At 36.9% G+C, this 17,390-nt stretch overlaps 1 protein-coding gene across 14 annotated transcripts in view; it reads left to right on the top strand.

The window, feature by feature from the left end:
- Window positions 1–17,390, top strand: part of MYO9A (myosin IXA) — a 250,951-nt gene that overhangs the window by 103,280 nt on the left and 130,281 nt on the right. For 13 of the 14 annotated variants that reach the window (XM_075536143.1, XM_075536142.1, XM_075536146.1 and 10 more), the window contains 3 exons: window positions 531–672; window positions 7,058–7,253; window positions 16,664–16,783. In XM_075536143.1, the coding sequence (XP_075392258.1) occupies window positions 531–672; window positions 7,058–7,253; window positions 16,664–16,783 (458 nt within the window). The remainder of the gene's footprint in view (window positions 1–530; window positions 673–7,057; window positions 7,254–16,663; window positions 16,784–17,390) is intronic. The other variant, XM_075536151.1, reaches the window with a different exon arrangement.

Raw genomic sequence — 17,390 nt, forward strand, 5'->3', positions numbered from 1 at the left:
TTGGAGTCATTAGTTTTAGGGAGGACCATGCTAAAAGCACCGTTGTAGGAAAATTTATTTTGATGGTAGGAAATAGGCTAAGGTTAGACTCAGAGAGTATTTGAAATAAAGGTTGGCACTGTAATTGTACTACTCTTTGAGATTGTTAAAGGTTGTAATAGTCCTTTCTAGAATGGCTGTAGAGTTTTAAAATGGAAAAGAACACCTAGATACCTAGATGGGGGAGATGTTTTGAGGAAGGTATTTTGAATGCAACAGCAGGCCTAGAGTTGCAAAAGGAAAACAGTGAATTTCCTTTGGGTTTTGCAGAATTGTAGCACAGTGTGGGTTTGGTCAAGTTACAACTTTTGTTCTTTCAACGGTAAAATAGGGATGGCAGTCCTTGTTATGTTCACTTTGTAATCTGAAAAACAGACTTGATAATGTAGACAAAAGCTTGTTGTAAACTGCTCACCATGTTAGGTGACAATGTAACTGTAATTTGTTTTCAAAGATGGTCCTAATGGCTGTAACTTTCTTTTTTAATTCAGCTTTCCACAGGCTACAAATCAAACGTTATTAGACAAATTTAAACATCAGCATGAAGAGAATTCTTACATTGAGTTTCCAGCTGTGATGGAGCCTGCTTTCATCATAAAGCATTACGCTGGGAAAGTTAAATATGGGGTAAAGGTCAGTAAATGTCTCATTGATAGGTCTTCAGGGCAGAGGTGTGTTCTTAACTGTGTCACTGTCCTTGGCCCGCTACCTTTTGTATAGTTGGTGGAGGCCTTGATTAGCAGAAGTCAGACCCTGCTTTTTCAATACTTGCTTTAGGAAGTGTTTTTAACGATTTTTCCCTGCATACCAGCCTGATGTTACAAGTACCGTTTGCAAGCCTTGCACCTGCTAGTTTTGAGACAGCCTTAGAGTTTTCTAACTTCTTCTCCTAGATATATGTGAGACCTGCCAGAGGCTTCATGTTTTCATATACCTATCCATTAGTAAGTGAGACTCCTAACCCCTGCAGAGGGTAATATTCATAATTTTGTCTATTTCCTTGTTTGTTTGAATCCATTACCTCTTACCACTTGATGTTTAAGTCTACCACTTAACTTCCCAGACAATCCAGTAAAGATAGGGAGAGTAGAGGAATCGGGTGTTATTCCCTAGATCTGGAGATGTCAAGTTAAGATTAGTAATTCATTCATCCATTTATTCAGAAAGTGTGCATTGAATACATACATGTATCAACACTGAAGAATGAAATATAATCTGTACAATGATTCTTATCTTTATACATGTGCACATGTAGTATGTGAGTGTATCTATACATAAATACCGTAAGTATAAATAAAAAAGTATTGTTACTAGGACTCCAGTTCATACATGCCTGGGATTTATTCCAAACAAAACATGTTTAAACACCTGTATGATCTGTGAATGGCTGCAGGTAAGTTCTCACAGTAACACATTTTCTTAATCTTATTAGGGCCCGCCAAAAAAACAAAAAAGTCCAATGAAAACAGTCACTTTGAAGGGAATCTTTCTTGAAATACACAGCATGATCATGGGGACTTGTTTGAAGAAGTTGTAAGAAAATTGAAAACTACATTGGTGTGAAAAAGACCAGGAAAGTTATACGAAGGAGTTTTTTCCCTTAAAGACAATGCACTTGGCCATTCTTTAAGAATAGCAAGGCTGTCACTTGAGGATTACATTGGGCACCTTATTCTGTCCACCCTACAGCCCTGATGTTGCTGCATCAGACTTTTTTTGTGTCCCCTACACTCAGAGAACATTGAAAAGGAACATTATTTGAGTTTCTCAAGAATTCTAAAACTCCATTTGAGTTTGGTGAAAATCAAAGAATTATTCAAGGAGGGGTTAGATCAGTGGAAATACCACCTTCAGAAGCATACAGATCCAGGTAGTTGGAGGAGGATATGTGAAGGAACTGTTTCACATCTTGATATTTTTATTAACACAGGCTTATATGGTTTTATAATAATTTTCTCAGACTTACATACATGTGTAAGCATGCCACACGCATGTATATACATGCATAATTGAAAATAGGGCTATGTATTATAAACTTGGGATCTATGAGAAAATAGTGAAATAGTGCATGGATCTATTTGAAAATTTGTGACTCCATAAGTACCTTTTGAGATATTTAAAATTTTAAAAGATTGCTTGAAATAAGTACTAACTTTTTGAGGATTTATAAATATTATAGATAATGAGATAGATAAGAGCTTAATATGTTGAAATAACTGAAAGCAGGCCTCCGTTTTGGATTACAGGGTGCAATAGAGAAAGTGGCATGAAATGATGTTAGGGAATGGACAGTGGGCCAGCCTTTAGGATGCTAGCCCAAGTTAGTTAAAGGGCTTTTTAAAAAATTTAAGTTACTTTGGGGGAATCGTTAAAAAATTTTAAAGAGGGAATGTGACCTTGTTTTGAAAGTTAGGTTAGAATTTTGTGTATAAGATTAGGGATAGATTGACAAAAAACCGTCAAAAATTTGAGCTATAAAACCTCATAGTGATGTATATAAAATACACAAATTTAAGTACAGATTTCCTGCATGCTCCTTTCCAGCTTATTCTTCCCCCAGAGATCACCATTATCTTGACTTTTATAAAACATCCTTAGCTAGTTTTGCTTGTTACTAAGTTTCATTTAAGTGGAGTCACATGGTGCGGGCACTTCCCTTGCATGTGTGCGATAAATCTGTGTTGTTTGCTAATCAGATAGGCTGAAAAGAAAAGGATAGAGAAAAAGTTGGTGTGAACTCACAAAAGAAAGTTAGTAACATTATCAGAAAAAGCAGACTTTCAGGCAAGAAGTATTTTTCTGGATAAAGAACATTTCAAAATGATAAAAAGGATGAGATGCATGCAAGGCTTAACCTTCTAAATTGGTGTGCCCCTAATGAGAAAGATTCAAATTATGTGAAAAAAAATGAAAACAGAAGTAGAAACAGAAAAGTCCACCATCATAATTCAGTGCATTCTGCCTACTCCTGCCAAACGGATTCCAAATTATTTTGACCCACCCTGCAGGACAGAATGGGGTTGCCCCATACCATTTCCAAGACTGTATCTTATGGCAGCATGCAACTTCATGTATTGTTTTCAGTGGAGCGGGCAGTGGGTTTTAACTGCTCGCCGTGTGGTTAGCAGCTGAACATATAATTCCTGTATCATCAGGTTTCTGTACCTGGCACAAAAATCAGTAACACCAGAAAATACAGTAACCACATATGTACAGATGTCCTGGATACAATTGATGTATGGAGTGTTATAAGAACTGTAAGAGCCCCCAATAAAATGATTAAAAAGAAGAATAACACTTTTAAATAACTGACCTATCTGACATAAAGATAACTAGATAATTGCTGGGTGTTTAGAAATTAGACATAACTCTTCTAAATAACCCATGAGCCACTCCTCCCACCAAATCAATGAAATTTATAATACTTAAATTGAAAACAATATGATAAACTTTATAGAATACACTTAAAGCAATGATATCTTATTGTTAGCTGGCATTGAATTGGTGCTTGACTAATGGTGAATCTTATGTGTTACAGAGTAGAACTGCTCTCCAGGCTTTTCTTGGCTATAAATTTTTTTTTTTGGCTATAAATTTTTAAAAAATCATTTTATTGGGGCTCATACAGATCATATCACAATCCATACACATATCACTTGTGTAAAGCACATCTGTACGTTTGTTCCTTGGCTATAATTTTTATACAGTTAGCCATACCTTTCTATTGTTGAATTTCTTACTTGGACACAAACCACCAACCTTTAGGTTGCCAGCCAATTGCATACTGCTTATGCCACCAAATTCCTTAAGCAGTTACTAGGGGACCTTTATAACCTTAAATGCATACACGTGGGGGCTTCAAAAAGTTAGTGGAAAAATTCCATTATCTTTTAATTCTATGCTTCCATGAATTGGTGAAGGCCCCTAGTACTAGAGTAGAATGATCGAACAACAGTGATATGCTCTTCCATTTTAAGAAACTAGAAAAAAAAAAAAAAGAAACTAGAAAAAGAACAGCCACAGAAATTTGGTTTCCTTATGCCCAAAGAAATTAGAGGAAGAAAATAAAAAAACCCTAGAATTTAGTATAATAGAAAATAGAGAAATCAACCAAATCAAAAGTCAGTTCCTTATAATTATGTCAATAAAACTGTTACATGTTGATTTTAAAAAGTTCCTTGAAAAGATGATAGAAAATACTATACTATAAATGAGATATAAAATAGCTGGTACTAGGAAGAAGGATTCATAGACACAAATATTGGAAATGAAAAAAACTACTTCATTATATACCTTAAAGTATTAAAAATATTATGAACATACTTTATAACAAATTTGAGATTATAAAACATATTTTACCAAAACTTAACACTAGAAAACAATAAGAAAATCTGAAAGTCTTATACTTGTTAAATTTAATTACTTCCTTAAAGTTTACTCATAAAGAAAACTCCAGGCCCATAAGGTTTTACTAGTAATCCTAAAAATTAAGCTAGTAATGCTAAACATTAAACATCAGCTTAGAAATATCTTTCAGATATATAAATGTATCACATATCAAAGAAATAACAAGAAAGATCTGATCTGGAAGAATACATTCAGCCCTCATCATATAATGTGTATAGCCACAGCTATCGTTGATATAAGAAGATTGAGCAAAAATAATAATCATAATAATCATCCTAGGAATTTCCAATATGCCATTAGCAACGGGGGGAACTGGTAAGGGTCAGCACAGAGGTGAATAGTCAACCCCAAAAGTCTTTGTTACAAAAAATGATTGGTCAGTTATGTCAGATATACTGAGAAACCTAGAAATGTGAAGGTAAAGAGACCATTCAATTGAGAAAGTGAAGGTGACTATCAATCTTTGACATATATGGAAGTAATTCTAGAATTTTAGGTTGTACAGTGTTAAATGAATAGTCTTTTGAGTAGGGCACATTACTATTGTTCTTGTACTGGCACCTTCAGTTCGACAAGTTTCTTCTCAGTTTTTAACAGTAAAATGTTATATAATTGAGTTTGTATCATTAAAATGGAGTAAAATAAGGCAAGTGTAAAAATGGGGTGGCTGCTCCATCTAACCTTCTCGGACTTCCCAAGGGGGAAAGAGAATCAAAGTCAACATCAGGCCAAGGCTGATTTCTGTGAGGCAGAGGTCTTCATTCCCTAACCACCTTTACCAATTCAGATACCAACTGCCCCTCCATTGGCACATTCTACTTCTCTGCTGGGTTCTGTAATTTATTCCAATGACCTTACAAAACTCACAGGCAATACTAATGATTATTAGGTTAATTAGGGAAGTAAACAGGTTACGACTTTGGATCAGATGTTCTGGATAGAGTTTTCAGTGAAAATCACTTCTCAGTCACACACACAGGCCCCACTTCTCACCCTCCAACTTGTTTCTTCTCTAGTCTTTTCCAGATCAGTAAATGTCACCTGTCTCCATCTGTTAGTCTGGTTCTTTCTCATTCTCTTTTCCTCTAATCCATCAGCAAATCCTTTTGCCTTTACCTTGAAAACATATTCCAAATGGGACCACTTCTCTTCTTCTTCACAACTCTCCTGCCTAGGACAAGTCGTCATCAGTTCTTAAAAAGGGTATCTAGAATATTGTCATTGCTGGTCCCCCACCCCCTTTCTTTCCAGACACAACAACCAGTATTCTTTATAAAACTCTAGCTAGCTCATTGTCATTTCCTTTTCCGTGTGACTTCCCATTACTTGTGTATAAAATCTAAATTCCTATCATAGACTTACCGATGCTAAATATGCATATTTATTTGCCTAATCTACCCCCCTTACCCTTGCTCACTATGCTTCATCCCTTGTTTTAATGCTTTTCTTCAAACATGTCCAACTCATTATTGCTGTAAGGTATTTGGAATAGGTGGTTTCTTTACTTCTTACTTTTTCCCCAGTCTTCTCATGCCTGCCTCCTTTTTTGTTATTCAGCTCTGTTGTCACTTTGTTATATTTTTTCATAGAGACCCTTGCTGACTAGTATTTTAACAAGTGGCAATAAAATTGTGGAATTATTCTAACTAATTCTTATTACATAAATAGTTGTAGGGTTGATGGGGGCTTAATAGAAGATATCTGTGTGTTGTCTTAATGTTCTCCATTTCACTTCTCTAGGATCTCATATCCATGGACACACAGAACTTGCAGAGAAAATTCATGGTTAAAGTATTATGTTGTGACGCCAATGAGAATGTTTGTTGAGTTGTTTATCAAGACATGTTACAAAGTTATTTTGGTCTGCCAATTAATATCCAAAGGAGTATGCCACTCCACTGTAAGCCTCAACCCAAAGGCATTCCACTCAAGCTCTGTGGGTCAGCAACACTTCTTGTTGTTAGGTCCCATCGAGTGAGCTCTGACACATAGTGACCCTATGCAAAACAGAACGAAACTCTGCATGGTCCTGGCCCATCCTCATACAGCAAACCTAATTACATAATTAAGTCAGCATCAGCCTGAAAGTACTCAGCTCCATTTTCATGGCTCAGCAAGATCAACTTCCCCAATTTAAGTACCTAGAAACACCTCACCAGCAAGCCATGTTCCTGCACAAAAACCCTCAGCTTTACTTGCTCTGTGGGTTAGGAAGTCCTTCATCACTCTGTTCCATGGTCTGGCTCCTGCTGCTGCTGCTCTCTGAGCAGGGATCTCGAGTCCAGAGGATGTGTTCCACTCCTGGCTCTTGCTGGTAATGAGATCCTTCTTCCTACTTCTCAGAGTGCTAATTCTCCATCCAGCAGGCCAGCGCACCAAGAAATCTTGTTCACAGTTATTTACAGGAGAATTCGATCAGTATTTTCCCCCACCTTCTTAGTAGACTCATGAAGAAAAGTGGTCATTTGGTGGGTGTTAGAGGCTTTAGCTAGAACTCTCTTAAATAATTCACTGCAATCTGGTCCATTTGGTTACCTAGAGAAATCACTTCTCTGTCTTTACAGTGCATTTAATAATTTAAATAAATAACACTGGTCCTTTTTTCATGTAGGATTTCCGGGAAAAAAATACAGACCATATGCGCCCAGATATTGTAGCTCTACTGAGAAGTAGCAAGAATGCATTTATCTCTGGGATGATTGGAATTGATCCAGTAGCTGTTTTCCGATGGGCGGTTCTCCGAGGTTTTTTCAGAGCCATGGTTGCTTTCAGGGAAGCTGGAAAAAGACACACTCAGAAAAAAACTGGTAAGCAGCAGATACAAACACTCGGCCCTATTTAATTTGTTTTCCCCTTTTCTACTCCACATACTAATTTTATTTATTTATCTATTGCCTTCTTACTATATACTATCTTCCTTTTTCATGTAACATGAATTGAATTTTTATATGGTTAGGTACATTTGTGATGTATATCTGTTTGCTTATAAAAATAAGTATAAAGCACCTAGTATTTAGTAGGCAGGCAGAAATTCATTGCTGTGATATTTTTTTATAAAGCAAAACCTGAAGTTATAATCATTATTTAATGATTCAGAGTTTAATCTTGAGATCCTCTCTATTTTCTTATGCCATAACTTTTACTACAAATGAAACAATTTAATATGAAAACATAAATCAGGAGACCTGAAGAGTGGACTGGAGATAATCTAGCATGGTGGAAAGACTCCTGCTACTGTAGTAAATTAAGTGCACTCTCTTTTCTGGATTGCAGTTTTTCTTGTCTGTGAAAGAATGCTAATACTCTTTAAAAATATATGAATGTTAAAAAAGCTGTATACAGCATCTTTTCATCAAGTGTTTATGTTTTTGTATCCTCAACTCAGCTCATTTGGCTTCACAATTGAAATTTTGAAGTGGATATTGCAGATCTGTTTTCTGTGTGCCCTTCTCTTGGGCCATAAAATAGTCTTTTACATTCTGTCAGAGAGCATTTTCATACGTTCCTGTTGTCTGCTGGAAACCACACTATTGCTTATTGCAACTCTAGTTTTACCTAGAGAGACCATTGTTGCACAATAAGGGGTTCAGTTTACTGCTTGGGCCAGCTTGAGATTTGTACCCACTAGTAGAAGTATGATAGAAGATACCCATGTCTCCAGTACTCCCAGTCTTACCTATAAATTGTATCAGCTTTAAAGTGTTAAAGTCAGCTTTTGAATATTTGAAATGAGTATATGTATTTGGAAGATTTTATAACTAAAATGAAAGGCAAAAATAATTAGTCTATCTAGTTTTATTTTTGAGATTATAATGTGTGATATCTGGCCTTTGTGGGATTTTTTTTCCTTTTGGAAAGATAAAGTGATATCTCAAACCTTTGCAGCTTACAAATTAATTTCCAAGAGATTACTTTTGCAAACAGAGCATTAAAGAAAAGTTTCTTACTTTAAGATGTTATTTATCACAGTAGTCTTTTGATAAATAAAACCAGTTCAAATTTGATGTGTGTCTCCTGCTAAGATATAAATGAGAAGAAACTTAATGTATTTAATGTTAATAGGTGTCCCAGCGCTGCCTTGTACCTTACTTTTGATTTCCTCCTCAGTGAATTAGAACCTTCATGAAGTAGAGAATGGTTTAGAGAATATCTTGAGCGGCAGTTCTTAACCTGTGGGTCACGACCCTTTTGGGGGTTGAACAACCCTTTCACAGGGGTCACCTGATTCATAACAGTAACACAATTACAGTTAAATGAAGTAGCAACAAAAATAATTTTATGGTTGGGAGTCACCACAACATGGGTTGCAGCATTAGACCACTGATCTAGAGGGTAAAGGGTATATCATAACTTCTCCATGAATTATATATAAGGTATGTAGAAGTGAGCACATCTCTTTCTGCAAAGCTTATTCACATTGTTATATTTGTTTGGGATTTGAAATCTATTTTTGAAAGCTAGTTTTTGATATCTTATTATCAATTTGTCCAAAGACACACAATGGTATTAATGACAACCTAGTTGAACATGTAACTTGATAATGTCTAGATTATTACTGTTTGGGGATCTAATTTCTAGTTATCATAGAACTTCTAAATAATAAACACTTTCAGTCTAGAATATATCTGGTATCTAGAAAAGTGCACAAAATAAACGTAGAGCATAGTAAATTATCTAAGAAGTTCAAACACTTTTGGAACGACCACTTAGGCTGAGAAATAGAACACTATTAGTGTCTCAGAAGTCACCTGGATTGGCTTTTTAAAATTTAACTAGACGATTATAAATTAACTGAAAGTGGATTAAGTAGTCAATGAATAACTTGTGTAATATAAATTGTATGCATACATATCATGATGAAATGAGAATTGGAGATTATTTAGGCAGAAACAAAAAGCTTGAGGGCATAGAGTGACCTCGATTTAGATTTGAATGGACATAGGAGGTTAAAGATAAAGGAGATGAATACCTGCAGCGATGGTATATTTCTACTTCCTTTGAGTGTATCTTTATAAAAATTTTCAATGGACTCTTACTGACCTTGAACAAAGTAGAAACTAGATTTTCTCAGGGAACTCTCTGGCATTCTGTTTCTTTTTGTTATGTTAGCTAAGCATAGTTGAGAATATTAAGTTAAAACCTCCTTTTAAAATGTTAACATTTTCTTTTAAATAGACTTTCAAATTAAATAACACAATGTCACCTTAAGGCCTATAAATGAAAACTTAGTTAATTCTTTTTGAGAAGTAATGCATTACAATTGGATAGTGTAAATTATGGTGGTTAGGCTTTGGAAAACCAAAACATAGTTTTAGTAGAATCATATAAGCAAGCTTTTTTGAAAACATGGCCTTTCTTAAAAGTCACTATAGTAGGTAGTTAAGAGTAAAGGGTTTGGATTGTATGTCAATGAAATTAGTGGCTGTGTCAGTCTGGGCTGTCTGGAGAAACAAAACCAGTAACACTGTATATGTATAAAGAACTTCATATCAAGAAGTAATTTTTTTATTGTAATAGATCATTTTATTGGGGGCTCTTACAGCCCTTATAACAATCCATGCGTCCCATCGTTTTCAAAAACATTTTCTTTCTACTTGCACCCTTGGTATCAGCTCGTCTTTTTTTCCCTCCTTCTCCCACCCTCTCACTCTCACAAACCCTTGGTAAATTACAAATAATTATTTTCATATCTTACACTGTCCGCTGTCTGTTTCTGTTGTTCATCATCCTGGGGTGCGGTGGGCTTATACATTGATCATTGCAATCGGTTCCCACCATCCCCCTACCCTCTTGGTATCACTACTGTCATTACTGTTCCTGAGGGGTTGATCTGTCCTGGATTCTGTGTGTTGAGAGCTCTGATCTGTACCAGTGTCCATGCTCTGGTCTAGCTGGATTTATAAGGTAGAACTGAGGTCATGATAGTGGGGGGGGGAGAATTAAAAAACTGTAGGATTGTTGTATGTTTTGTCAGTGCTATACTGCACCTGGCTGCCTTGTCTCTTCCTTGTGACCTTTCTCTGAGGGGATGTCCAGTTGTCTACAGATGGGCTTTAGGTCTCCACTCCTGCCCCCCTCGTTCACATCAATATGATTGCTTCTTTGGGGACTTCTGATGCCTGATAAACTGATCCTGTCAATACCTGGTGATCACACAGACTGGTGTGCCTCTTCCATGTGGGCTCTATTGCTTCCCAGCTGGATGGCTGCTTGTTTATCTTTAAGCCTTTAAGACCCAGACACTATAACTTGTAATAGCCAGGCACCATCAGCTTTCTTCACATTTGCTGATGGACCCATTTTGTCTTCAACAATTGTGTTGGGAAGGTGAGCATCACAGAATGCCAGATTGTTTGAACAAAGTGTTCTTGCATTGAGGGAGGACTTGAGTAGAGGCTACCTTACTTAACATATAAATATATGTACATAGACCTATATATATCACATTGTTATATATAAATATATTTACATATGTATGTGCCTGTTCTTCAAAGAAGTAATTTTATATCAAGAAAACATCCCAGTCCAGTCCAGTCCAGTTCATGTCCATGGGTGCATAGTTGTGTGGATCTAAGTTAGGTGGGCACAGTAAGTCGTATGCCAACAGCTCTCAGGTTGGTTCCAAGGATTGGTGGCCCACATGCGACCATCCCTGGAGGTAGACACCGAGTCCTAGGAAGCAGTGAGGGTGAAAGGGCAAAGAACAGGAAGAAATTCTATTTTCCTTATAGAAAAGGCCAGCCCACCATGGAGGCATCGTTAGGCTATGACCGGAGTGATAAGTTAGACTCCATCCCTACATTTTCATACAATTCAAGTTGGAGAACTCAGAAAAAACAGAATAAAAAATATGACAAAAACAGAATCAAAAATAGAACTCTGACAAAAATAGAAAAAGAAATCTTAGCCAAACATGGACAATCAGTAATAACGTGGCATTCTGCTCTACCCTGTGTCATCTCCCCTCTCAACTCCTTGGTCGTCTTGAAAGAGAACAGCCCATAGTTACAATGAAAACCAGCAGCCTGGAAGCCGCTGAAGGAAGTGGAAGGGATGTGGAACTCACTCAAAGTTCCAGCCATAGAAAATTTTCATTTTTTCACGTGCTTGGTAGTTTATTGCAGGATTCTGCTTGGCAAAGTGGGGATCTTTCTGTGTGCCTTCCTCTAGAGCCATAAGATAATCCTCTTTTACATTCTGTGAGAGAGCATTTTCATGAGCCCTCGTGGGCTACTGGAAACCACGCCATTGCTTGCTGCATCTCGCGTTGTTGCAAAGTGAGGAGTTTCTGGCAGCACGTAAAACTCGCTTTTTATGCCAGGAAAGCATGGGATTTGTACCCATCGGTAGAAGTGGGACAGGTAATAGCTTCTCTGATAATAACTCTGAACAGATTACAAATAGAAGGGAATTTCCCTAGCCTCATACAAGGTATCTGCAAAAACACACAGTTGTTAAGGGGGCTGGCGGCCAACCAGAGGGTTGTCAGTTTGAACTGGAGAAGTATATGGCAGTCTCTTCCTGTACAGATTTATAGCCTTGGAAACTTTGTGGGGCAGTTTCGTGCCCTAGAGCATTTGCTGGCAATCAGTTTTCTTGTTTTGTTTGTTTGCTTGCTTGTTTGTTTGTGTGTGTTTGTATAAAGCTTCATGGTAAAAGACTGGGTACTTTACCCTTAGATCAGCAACAAGACAAGGGGATTTACTTTTGCTTCTGTTACTTCAATTTTGTCTGGAAGGTTCTGGCCAGGGACACTAGATAAGCAAAAGACAAAAAAGATAAGAGAGGAAAACAAGTAGCGAAACTCTTGTTTGCAAATGTCATGTTAGTGGGCATGAAATATTTGAGGAAGTGCACATTGGAACACGTAATTAGAGCTGTCAAAGCAGGTCTGCAAGGTTGTATGTCACATGATCAATGTTCAGAAATCCATTTTTTAATTTCTGTAAGTTAGCAATGAACAGTCCAAAAACAAATTAAGAAAAATAGTCAACTTACATGAGCACCAACAAGAATCAAATGCTTAGGAATGAATTTAACAAGAAGTATTGTATACTGAACACTATAAATCATCCTTCATAAGACTTTAAACCAATCGAAATGAGTAGGAAATCTTCTTGTGCTTCAGGATTGGGAAACTTCACGTAGTTAAGATGCCAACAAGTGTAACACAGTCCCTACCTAAGCCTGGGCTGTCTTTTTTATGGGGAAATTGACAGGCTAATCCTAAAATTCTTAGAAAAAAGGATCCAAAAACATTTTTTTTTCTTTTTGAAATCATTTTATTGGGGGCTTGTACAACTCTTATCACAGTTCATACATCATCCATTGTGTCAAGCACATTTGTACATTTGTGGCCATCATCATTCTCAGAACATTTGCTTTCTACTTGAGCCCTTGTTAATTTGTAAATTATTATTTTTTCATATCTTACACTGTCCGATATCTCCCTTCACCCACTTTTCTGTTGAAGGATCCCAAAATGAAAGAACAAAGTTGGAAGGTTCACACCTCCTGGGTTGCATTAGATAGTGGTCCCTCAGAGAAAATACCAAAATCGCAAGCAGTAACAGCAACAGAATAACAAGTTGACTTCTTGAAAATTAAAAAAAAAAAACGTGATAGAACATTTTTAAAGTAAAACTGCAATCCATGGAATGACAGAAAACATTCCAGGTCATGTATCTTATTAGAGTTACTATCCAGAATATTTGAAGAAGTTTTACAACTCAATAATATAAATAAACCAATTAAGTAATGGTTTATGATCATCCCAAGAGATAACGGCTATACTCACTGCCATCAAGTCTATTCTGACTCACAGTAACCCTGTAGGACTGAGTAGAATTACCCCTGGGGATTTCTATGACTAAATCTTTATGAGACTAGAAAGCCTCACCTTTCTCTCATAGAGCAGCTGGTGGTTTTGAACTGCTGACTTTGCAGTTAGCAACCCATTGGGGAACCCACTATGCCACCAGGGCTCCTCTAAGATGTGTATTATCAGATGGGTGAATTGAATGGTATGCAAATTGTATCTTAATAAAACTGTTACACGTGTACACTAAAAATGTTGTTTTATTATAAGAGTCTCCAATTTAAATAACCAAATGTCTTTATCAATGGAAGAATGGTTAACCAAACTGTGCTATATTCTTTCAATGTAATGTTACTCAGCAAGAAGGAATAATTACTGCTACTCCTAATAAGTAAGTCATAAAGACCTGTTGAGCAAAAGAAGCCAGACATGAAAGTATAAATATATAGTGTGTGGTTTCACTGAGAACAGGAAAGTAAAATATGGTGATAGAAATCAGAACTTGGTTGTCTCTGTTGAGAGTCAGAGGTGATATTGATAAGAAAGGGTTGGGGGGTGCAAGGGACTTGCTGAGGTGTTAGAAATGTTCCTTTCAGTGTGGAGCTTATGGCAGTAAACACATGATAAAACTCATCGAACTCTATTTGGTTTGGTTTTGCAGTTTATGAAATATACTGTAAAAAATGGGCCTGGGCATTTGCATCACAGGAATTCTGTTTTTTGGACAGAGACCTGACATCAAGTCTTAGAGATACAATGGAAATGGGATTGAGCTCGAAGCTAGGAGCTTCCAAGTGCTGTAATATTGTCTCATGTAAAAGATAGTTCCATAATCTAAAATTAAAGTAGAAACAACAAAACTAGGCCAGGATTCAGCATAAGTAAACGCAAAAGAAACCTCTTTAAGAGTATATGAGACGCCTTAGAAAATAATACCTGTTGAAAAGAAATATATAAATCATCCTAGGAAGGCACACCACCTTGAGAGGACGTGGGATTAGAACACACAAGAAATAAGAATTAGTACTTCAAGATTCGCAAATAATACCACATCTTTAAACCAAAACCAAAACAACCCCCCCCACCCCCGAAAAAAAAATCTACTGCCATGGAGTTCATGCTGACTTATGCTGCCCGGGGTAGTTCCCCATTGCTGAGACTAACTGTTGTGTCGAAAGCCTGCCTTTTTCCCTCAGAGGAGCTGGTGTCTCAAACTGCTGACCTTGAGGGTCGCAGCCTAGTACATAACCAATAACCAGTACACCACAGGGTGCCTACATCTTTAAAATGAGGAGGGCTTTTAAAAAAATGTGTTTGTGTTTAAGGCATAGGCAGCAGAATGAAAGAATAGTGCAGAACTTTTAACAAACTGAGGTAAGCATATGGTTGAGACACAAAGCAGTCACAGATAAAAAGTAACCCATGCTTTAATTTATTAGCTCAAAAAGAAAAATTCTGTGACTGTAAATATTGTAATAAATATTAACAATGATATCTTAAAACTGTGCAGAATATCATAATATCCTAACCCTTTGTGCACAACACTTTAATGCCACCATCCTCTTGAGGCATTTCTGAGTACCATATATACTCGTGTAAGTCGAGTTTTTTCAGCACATTTTTAATGCAGTTTTGGTGGTAAAATTAGGTACCTTAGCTGATATTCAGCTCGGCTGATACTCCAGTATATACAGTAGTATGTCATCAAGTCAGCAATTGAAGTGCCTGGAAATCTGGTGATAAAAAAAAAAAACCAAAAAACTTTTTGTTACAATTTGGAAGGAGTATTGGCCACTGTTGAGTTGGAGTCAGCAGTGGGTATGGTGGATTTAGGTCTGTTTCCCTCACATAGCCCCACCTCCCTTTCCACCCCCCGCTGTGCTGGTAGCTAAGCTTCCTCTCCAAGCAGTCAGCAATGGGAGTCAGGGGAAAAAGAGTGCTTTTGCATTGCTGTATTCTTTAACCCATAAATGATGGTGGGTGGCCCTGTCATACTTGTGTCTTTCAAGCTTTTTACATTAGTAACTGTTACTCTGTATCAAGCCTATGAGACTGTTTTAGTAGTTTAGTTACTTTTTGAATGATTAAAAATGAAGGAAATAGTTCAAACCCATTTTATTCTTTTAAATCACACCATTTCTACGTGTAGTTTTACTTGATGTTAGACTATCATAAAATAGCATTTCTTTTGTTTAAAAACAGATACCTATTTGCTGGTAATAGAAATTCAGTATAAGGACATAAAGTTAGACTCAAACAAGCTCTATAAACTTTGAATTGTTCTGCTCCTGACTTCTGAAAATACTGCTCTCAGAATTATAGTTATAATTGTATCTTACTCCTAAAAGTACAATAAACGAATGGAACTTTGTTTTATTGACTTTGTCTCTATCATTAAATTATTCATTTTGTTTCTAAAAGACAACAAAATATTTTTTTAGTAAGAAAAAGACTACTTAACTAGGGATGATCTATATGCGAATGATTCACAACTCTCCTAAGCCTGGAAATCCTGTGTTTTCTTTTATTGCTTCTTTTCCCCCTTTTTTTATTATTCAAGCTACTATTTAAATAGCATACATCTGGGGTGTTAATCGTTCCTTGAATGTGCTATCTTCTCTTTCCCACTGGTAATTGATTTCTTCCTCACCTTACTAAGAAATAATGGTCAGCTACACACTCTCCAGCTTGGCCTTCAGATTTATGAATCAGGAGTACTGCCAAATTTCCTTGCTCAGTAATGCTTTTCTTCACATTCATGGGCACACTTGTTGGAATTCCTGCAAGTGTGGTTAATTGCAGAATCTGTGAAAATTGTTTAACTTTCAGTAAATTGTTTGGGATATATTTTTCTTCTGGGTTCTATCAGTGTTTCTTATATGTTGCCAACTATAGCTAACTTCACTTCTGATCCAGCAAAACCAAATCCATTTTTTAAAAGAAATTAAATCAGACAAATTGTTTTGATTTTAAAAAAATTTAATTTTGGAAATTTGTGTAGGGTGTTAGTGCACAGCACTTTGACCTTGCCGTTAGCAACCCCATAGGTAACCCACAGTGCAACGAAGAGCTCCTTCCTTAGTGCACAGCACTTTGACCTTGCCGTTAGCAACCCCATAGCTAACCCACAGTGCAACGAAGGGCTCCTTCCGTAGTACACAGCACTTTGAATACTGCAGAGGCCACTTTGAATATTTGAAAAGGACGTTCCTCTGGCCCTATTATTTTTGTGTAATTTCTTCATATTAATTGGAAAAATAGTTAGCTCATCCCTATCATTTGATCCATTTTTATATACTCTAAAGCTAGTTGGCAGCATTGCCTTTGGTACTCTGTTGGTTTGGGCTTATATAATGTCTTTTTCTTGTCTCCATTTTTTGTTTTTCTTTGCTTCCTAAGGACATGATGACACAGCGCCATGTGCACTTTTGAAAAGTATGGATAGTTTTAGCTTTCTGCAGCACCCAGTCCACCAGAGGAGCTTAGAGATCCTGCAGAGGTGCAAGGAAGAGAAGTACAGTAAGGCTGAAAGTCCTGCTCAACTCCGTGTCATTGCTTACCCATTGGGAAGTGGAAACCAGGGCATTCTACACCAGGGTGGGCCATCGATTGCACAGGCAGTGTGACCTCTGTAATCCTTATGACCTGGCTCAAGAGATTTCCATTGAAACTGCTTTCTCTTGAAATGCTTATATACATCTTCTTTTTGCCTATAATCCTTGGCTTATTAAATTAATCTTGCTTATATTTCCTGAATTGGTTATTTTTTGGTAAAAATAAATAATACTTTTCATCCAGCCAATATTTTTAAATGTTAATTTGATCTAATTGAAGTAAAATAAAGGTAAAGTGTACAGTATGCGCTTTGTCGACGTTTTGGCAGATATGTACACCCATGAAACCCTCATCACTACTGCGCTACGTAATAAGCACGGGCAGCATTCCTCATGCTCCTCTGCAAGCACAGTGGGTTTTTATGGCGGCATTGCAGCATCAGCGATGTTACTTGGAGTCTTGGGTAAATCATAGTTTGAGTGCAGCTCTCCCATTTGAATTTCCGTTGTCTGCTTTAGAGTGAAGGCACCATTATGCTTTAGCCAAGGTGAAAGAGCAGAGAGTGGACGAG

The sequence above is a fragment of the Tenrec ecaudatus genome, chromosome 17, assembly GCF_050624435.1.
Source record: "Tenrec ecaudatus isolate mTenEca1 chromosome 17, mTenEca1.hap1, whole genome shotgun sequence".
Classification (NCBI taxonomy): Eukaryota; Metazoa; Chordata; class Mammalia; order Afrosoricida; family Tenrecidae; genus Tenrec; species Tenrec ecaudatus.